The sequence below is a fragment of the Malaya genurostris genome, chromosome 2 (assembly GCF_030247185.1).
Source record: "Malaya genurostris strain Urasoe2022 chromosome 2, Malgen_1.1, whole genome shotgun sequence".
Lineage (NCBI taxonomy): Eukaryota > Metazoa > Arthropoda > Insecta > Diptera > Culicidae > Malaya > Malaya genurostris.
In genome coordinates, this window is record NC_080571.1 from 270,184,206 (window position 1) to 270,192,360 (window position 8,155).

General features: G+C 38.7%; 1 protein-coding gene across 1 annotated transcript; it reads right to left on the reverse strand.

Moving 5' to 3' along the window:
- Positions 1-225: 225 nt before the first annotated feature.
- Positions 226-7,880, reverse strand: LOC131429997 (endocuticle structural glycoprotein ABD-4). The gene is made up of 3 exons (XM_058594598.1): positions 7,714-7,880; positions 887-1,056; positions 226-818 (listed from the first exon to the last, which is right to left on the reverse strand). The coding sequence occupies exons 1-3, from the start codon at positions 7,723-7,725 to the stop codon at positions 473-475; spliced, it is 528 nt and encodes a 175-aa protein (XP_058450581.1). The 5' UTR covers positions 7,726-7,880; the 3' UTR covers positions 226-472.
- Positions 7,881-8,155: the final 275 nt, after the last annotated feature.

The window sequence follows — 8,155 nt, forward strand, 5'->3', positions numbered from 1 at the left end:
GTATATGAAATGACTACTGGAACCGAGATGGATGAGGGTACCGTTATCTTAGATATAATTATCGTAGAATAATTAAAAGTAACAAATCCATATTTCAAATATCTAATCTGTAGTTTTACAATCTATTTTTGCCAGTTCAGTGCTGTCCACAAATTCGATAAGTGTAAATAAAAAAAAATCCGCATGGCTGTCATCAAATGTACAAAATAATGATTGGCAGACACATTACATTCCTTTTCACTTTATGATGCCAAATGGATATTCAACAGAGTGAAGTAAAATCACAGTCTTCGATTTTTCCAGAATCCTTTCGTGCGCTCTCGGTGGTTTCCCGAGACAAACGGAAAAAAACATTGGTTCCATATTCCAATCGAGTTAGAATATTCTTATGATTAAAGTTATTATAATAAATACATAAAATGCACTCAAGCACGGTGCTTGAAACGGTTCAATAGCCTGTTGTCATCAGCCTCTACTGTTGATAGTACTGTCCGTTGTAGTCCAGCTCGGCGCGCTGGGCCGCCGTTTCCGCATACTTTGGGTTGTTCTTGTTCTCCTGCTCCCGGCGCTTGATACCGGCGTAAATTTCCTCCAGCCCTTTGCGGATACCTTCCGGTACTGGCGGTTCGGTCGGCAGATGATCTCCGGTTACTCGGAAGCCCCGCTCGTCAGCCGTGTACTGAACGTGAATGATTTGACCATCGGGGGCTTCGTACGAGTAGGCACCCTGCTGCACCAGGACCCCATTGGGATGTGCATCGGAGAAATCTTTCAGGTAACCGGATTCCTCGTGTACGATATTGTTGCCGGTTTGATATCTGCTCGAAGGAAGGATGTAACAGTTAAAGACTGCTACGGTACAATTTTTTTTAACATAATTTCTTACTCGGTTTTGTAGCTTCCATCTTCTCCTTGTTCTTTATTGTACTTCAGGATCGGAATCCAAGTGGTGGTTTCATGCTGTGCAATCCGTTTCTCGATGTGTTGCTGGCGTTGATCGTAGTCATTATTGTGCTGTGGGTAAGCGTAGGCGGAGGCTATCAGTATCGAGAAAATCTGAAAATTGAATAGAAATATTCAGGTTAAAGATGTCAGGGATCACTTTAAAACACTAGATTATATTAAGTTTAAAGATATTAAGGGTCACTCCATGAAATGCTAGAAAAAAATTCAATTTTCCTATTTATTTTTTTTTACAGAAACAGAAAAAGCCAGCGGATTTCTTTTTGTGGCATTTGTAGATGTAAGTTTACGGACAACATTGAAAGTCGTTCACCAGATGGTGTCATCAATTCTCAGTATTAAAAGATACACAAGCGGCAATGAGATACAATGATTCTCAAACGTCTTTACCGGTTGAGCGATAGGAAAGAAAATGGGTTTTCTTCATAAAGTGATTCAAATGAACAATTTTACTGGAAAGAGTTTAGTTCAGTTTAGCCTCTGAGGTATATTTTTCGAAAATTTACACTTCCGCAATGCTAGACATTTACTTTTTTCTAATCTGTCTTGCCTCCGGTAAAGCTAAGCTGATGAAACATTATTCTGGCTTTGATTGACTTTGTGAATAAAAGAAAATGAGACTACGTAGGAGAATTGTGCCGAAGAACTGTCGCAGCAGAACACACAGCAAAACCACACCAAAGGACTGCTAATCCTTGTTGGAGTGAAGTGAGCAGCGGAATAGTATAAAGGAACTTCATTAGAAAACACTTGTTCACAGCGATTTACGTTTCCAGTGTGCAGAAGTGGAAGTCGGCAGAGTTTCATGGGAGCGCTGTGTTTAAAAACACCACTGCTCAGTTAAATTGTCCGGATTTGATTCGGAATTCCTTGTGAATTTCAAATCCACTATTGATTCTGCCTGTAATAGATTGTTTCATCTTTTTTAGAATCCAATTGGAAATCACAATGACTTCCTAGTCAAAATTGTACACGCCAGAGCTATCTCAGTCTCACAGATTATCATAAAGAATTATTTGATATTTCTCCATTTCTTATAAAAAGCATCGGATTCGGAGCATCGAGGTGTCGTTTCGAATCAACGATATAATTTTTGAACTTGTCTTTATATAAAGCCGGGGAGGGATGCCAAGTATTAAAATTAAGAATCTGTAGATTTCGGAAATTAAGACTGACAAAACCTGGTGCCTCATAAAGAGATTAAGAGACTTAAGTAAGACTGTAATTGCACCCTGTTGCTTTATCTTTATTAACGTATTAGATGTAAATTGGACACTATCCAACTATCTTCGAACTTTAATGTAAGAGGTGGTGATGGATGCTAACATCCATCAAGCGATAATCTTAATCATATTAGACTTTTTTAGAGTTCGCTATGGACTGAAAAATGACGACTTTTTTGATAAATTAACTTGTGTATTTTTATTTATTTCGTGATTGAGTAGGAGCTTTAACTAATGTTTCAAATAATGATTAAACCTGTGTGGAAAATGTATACACAGAGAAAAAAACTTTTCGTTATATCTTGAAAACATCAATTTTCTCCAGAAGTGCTTATCCTAATATTTTTATTTTCTGATATGTTGTAACATACAACTGATGTAGTTTATTGCACTATGATGGAAGCTGGGAGAGTAACAATCGAAAAAGTGTTTTTTTTTGTTTAACAAAACTATTAATTTTTGGAAAATGCTCTGTATTTGGAATTTTTTTAAGTTTTTCGATTTTATGAAAGAACACAAACACAAGTATCAGGTATACAACTTTACTTCCGACGTTTTCCGATAGGTGACTGTACCGGCTGAGGCTGGTTAAAATACATAGATGATAATGCCTTTAAAGTGAGTGTGTACAGTGCCTAACGAATTGTCATCGCCGTTTCAGTGACAGTTGTTCTTGTTTTCGTATTATTCACGCTCGAAAATGTCTGGTTATGTGCCCAATTCTCGCCATTTGCGAGAAGTTTTACCTTTCTGTTACAATTCGCAAAAAAATGCAGCTGAAGCGCATCGAATGCTCTCAGTAACTTACGGTGATGTTACTTCGAGTAAAAGAACGTGTCAGGAGTGGTTTCAACGTTTTAAAAATGGTAATTTCGATGTCGAAGACAAACATGGTGGTAAAAGAGAAGAAACCTTCCAAGATGAACAACTAGAAGCATTGCTTGATGAAGATCTCTTAAAACCGGGTGAAACCATCACAGGAGATCGCTACCGAACGCAACTGATGCGCCTTAGTCGCGTGCTAAAAGAAAAGCGGCCACAATATCAAGAGCGATATGACAAAGTCATCCTCCAACACGAAAATGCTCGGCCTCACATCGCAAAAGTGGTCAAAAAGTACCTGGAAACGCTGAAATAGGAAGTCTTGCCCCACCCGCCGTATTCCCCAGATGTCGACCCTTCTGACTTCCACCTATTCCGTTCGATGGCACACGGACTGGCAGATCAACATTTTCAATCCTTCGAGAGATGGAAAAATGGATTGCTTCATGGATAGCGTCAAAAGAGAACTCCTTTTTTCGAGCCGGGATCCGAAAATCGTCGGAAAGATGGAAGAAAGTTGCGTTTGGACAGAGCATTGCATGAAAAACGGACGCAATATGAAGATCTTCATGGCATAGTATATTTGCTTCATGACAATGCAAGACTCCATGCTTCGAAAGTTGTAAAAGCCTATTTTTAGAATAGCTGAAATGAAAAGTTCTGCCCAAGCCGCCATTATTTTACCTGACATTGTTCCATACGGTTGCCATTTGCTCCAATCCATGGCGCATAACTTGTCAGGTCAGCTTCAAAAACTACTACACCACCAAAAATTGGATCGATTCTTTTGTCGAATCTGAGGAAAAGGAATTTTTCAAACGCGGTATCCGAGTTTCAGTGGTGGTATATAACGATGGACTATACTTTGAAAAACGGTACTGCAATGATACTTTCACTAAAAATCTTGAAACTTTAATAGTTTATTCCAACGCCTGATATATTATAAATAGATTTATATAACGACATTTATATAGGTGTTTTATGTTAAGTATGTTAAAAATATTCTGATTTCATTTATCATAAAGACGTTTATTTAAATTTTACTGACACCGACTTCAGCTACAAAACCCTGGCCCTTGTTTCTGTGATTTTTATCGTCGACCCCGCAAACTATTAAAAATAATAGTGTAGAGAAAAAATGCTATAAAATCAAATACTATTGAACAGTGGCAGCCCTTTCCTACTTATATAGAACTCTAATCGCAAAACATCGTCATTGCGCCATATATTTTGTATGGAAGGATGAGAAGAAAGTTTACAATACCTTATCTTTGAGAGGATATGGAGAGATTATTTCTTATTCAAAAAATTTTATACTTTAAACTGTAATCCTTCACTTATCTGAGAATTAAAAAAAATAATACAGTGCAGGAAAAAACTAAATTTATTTTTTGGATTTCTGCCACCTTGGTATTACTGTGCACCGTTTTGCTTCGCCGCTCTGAGCGATGTTATACAATGTTTAGTACTCTTCACCGGTCACGTCATCTCTGAAGAAAGTGGCTAAATAGTTTGAAATGTCGAAACCGGAAGTAAACTCCGAAGGAAATTCAGGGGTTTTGTATGAAACCATAAGTCCGTTAATTTGAACTTTAGTTTTTAAAAAATCGGTCACGTCATCTCTGAAGAAAGTGGCTAAATAGTTTGAAATGTCGAAACCGGAAATTAAATTAAAATAAAATTCAGGAACTTTGTATTGGCCGACAATATCTTTCGTTTGAATCTAAGCTGAGCAATATTGAGTGCGCATTTATTTTTTTGCACATATCATCCTGTACGTCCGGAACCTGATTCCGGATTCGAATGAAACTTAGGAACTTTGTATGAGACTACAAGACCTTTCATTTGAATCTTAGTTTGTTGAAATCGGTTCAATCTCTTAGAAATCGAGTGCACAAAATCGCTCTATATATGGACTTGCGTCGAACTGAGCCGAATGGTATATGACACTCGGTCCTCCGGGCCTCGGTTCAAAATTTGGTTTGCATAGTGATTGCATAGCCTTAAATATGAAAAGTAATAAAAAGACTTGGTAAATATTGTTCGGGCTCTGTTTCAAGCAAATGTACCATTATTGACGGGTATGCTGAATTTAAACAAACTAAGATTTAATACCAGTGATGCTGTTGTTCCAGAAATCCTCTCGAGAACCAACAGGCCCTGGCTCCTTCCGAAATCGGGTATTTTCTTCAATTGTTTTGATGCATACTATTTACACAACCATATTATAAAAGTTCATAAAAAAAATTTTCAAACAAAAGTACGATAAACATGATTAGGCTAGGGTTCCTTAAAATTACAATGTGAAATATTGGTTTTGAGAGCTTCGTTGTGATCGAAACTCGGCACCCAATGGAGCCTTCAGTGGCAGACTTCCGATGCTGTTACAAAGGACAATGTCAAAACTGAATGAAATGGTGCTAGATGACTGGAAAGTGATGTTGTGCGAGTTAACAAACGCTAAATGGGTTGGTATTGAGTACTAATACCATAGTTTAAACAAGATTCTACAGATAAAAAAGATATTCTGCTGCTGGGTGCCATACATGCATACTGAGGAATGAAATGACGAACGCAAGCACACTTCGGAAGCGTGTTTGGTTATACTGATGCAGGCTCGGTAGAACTCTTCGTGTCGGTTGGTTACTGTTAATGAAATCTGGATCCGACAATGTACTGAAGTCGGCTCCTAAGCGATCCAAAGAGATGGATAAATGGATATGTTCGACAAATAATCATCAAAATTTGCGAACTAGAAGCGCTTACTAAATAGTTTCAAAGTGTTTGCTCGTTTTTTCATCGTCACTTATTGAAATACACTCGTGAAATTGAAATATTCAACATTCACCACTCTGTTATTCCAGAATCGGAGGTTGAATCCAAACTGTGGGACTATATAATAAGGGAAAGGCAAAAATCGATCTCTTCCCTTTAACACGTAAAACTTTTTGTTTCAAACCCTCATAGTTCCATCCAAAATATGTGACTCTTTACTTAAATTGATAATTTCTTTCTTTACGAATTCGAAAATTCTTTTTAATTGATTTTTACTTTTAAATCTGCACTCACGCTTTTAAAAACTTTTTGCATCTTCTATTAAACTTCGGCTTTAGTCTAAATCAGTTAGATGTTTAGATGTTTTCTTTGGGCCCCTCCCGAAATGAAATCCTGGGAACGGGCCTGCAGATGATAGCTGACATCGTAAAGGTATCAAAAGGAAATGTATTTACAATTTGGCATGAGAACCTCAACATGGACAAATTGTTTGCTAAATGGGTGTAGCATTTTCTCATAAGCTGATCGAGTTTCATGAATTGAAAAATTCGAATTCGAATTACTACCGCATCCACCATATCCGCTAGATTTAGCCCCCATCGACTATTCCCTTTTTTTTCAATCAAAAAGAAGCTTACTGGAAAAGATTTGCATCGAATGTTGAAACCATTGCTAAATTTGTTTTCTTTGTCAGATCGGAGCCTTTTTGTTCGATTTGTTATCAATGAACTATTACATTTCTAGATCAACAATTAACAAGACAAGTAACTGTAACTGTAGCATATACCAATCCCGAACTTGAGCTTCTGTTTCAGCAGACTTCGAATTTGATTCTTAACATGCATGATTATTACTATCATCTTATAGAAACTAAGAATCCTTCCAGATCACAACACGATTATCTGATCACTGTTTTGTGAGACTATCTTATATTCCGGATCACAGCGCCAGTTATGGAAATTAATGTTGGTGTTAAAGATTAGAATTCATATGACTAAAGAATTCTACTTCCTTCATACGAATGAATCTCAGCACACGAGTTTCAAATGTTGCATCATCACCAATGGAATACAACCTCGGAACTGTTAATGTTAAACTTAACTCTTCTTATTGGAAGAACCGAATCTAATTTGCATTTAATTATCTCCGACCAATAAGAGGCAAATTTATAGCACTCCTCTCACATTCACTTTCAACAGATGATTCGCTCACACAAGCCTCGCACACAACTGTGTTCCTTTCGATTTCCACGGTAGAAAGCGAAAGTAAAGCACACCGTTTACTGTACCGTCATTTGTTATGCCCTATTTATCGCACACAAATAAGTCTTCAGATTCCAGTCATTCTATGCAGATTGACTTGCAGTTCGCACACATCATTCCAATTTTTTGTGGTCGTGGGGTGTTGAATGAAGCTGCACAGACGGCAACCGGAGACGGGGGTGAGGCTAGTATTGGCTTGGGGCTTGAATTACCATCCCAGTGTTGCACTTCTCCAACCACCTTGGCAGACATTTGATATTTTCTAAACAGCGCCCATCTAGAAGTCATCCACGCGCGCCCGCCATTCGCCGTCTTCAGTCCGGTTGATGTTAGGTAATCATGGTTGGAGCTCGTGTTGCCTCATCGTCAATGAATCACGAAGTTTCTTTGGAGGGCCAAACCCTTTGATGCAAAAAGAAAGATATTTGCCAAAGGAACTCGAACAACGGCTGTGCAGAAGCGAAGAACCCCCGGTGCGCCACCACAAGCTGCTTGACATCTTTTGTGTATCGAGCCTATAAATATTGGTCAGGGAACCGAATGGCACCCGTGAAAGATGCTGATTTTATTCGTGCTCGGTTTTCAGGTCACGCTTAAAAGTTCATTCACTGTTGGGCTAGTCACAGATCACCGATTTTTTCCCCCTAGGTTTACATAACAGCACTTACCAGAAACTTCATGGTCGAGATTTTGTAATTTTCGAGATCACGCACTTTTCGCCCGTATTAGCTAACCGTTAAATGTCACTTCCAGTGAAAAAAAAACTGTCCCGAATACGAAATCGGCTATGTACAAAGAAAGAAAGTAAGATCCAAACTGCGGCCAGAGATCCCCGATGATGGGTCTTTATATAGCAGGCATCTAAAACTGATGCAGTTTTTGAATTTTTCACCTCTCTCTAGGTCGGTTGGACCGAGTTAGTGCCCAAGTCTGCACGACACACGGTGGAGGTACCGTAGAGCTTCCTTTCCCTCACTCCAAACCGCAGCAGTACGGTACGGTACGGTACCACGCGGAGCCAAGGAGGAGTCATTTCCCGGCACCGCTCGAGCCGGTTGGATGCTTTTTCGCGCTGGATGGTTATTCTGCGGAGATGGTGTTTGGGCTTCG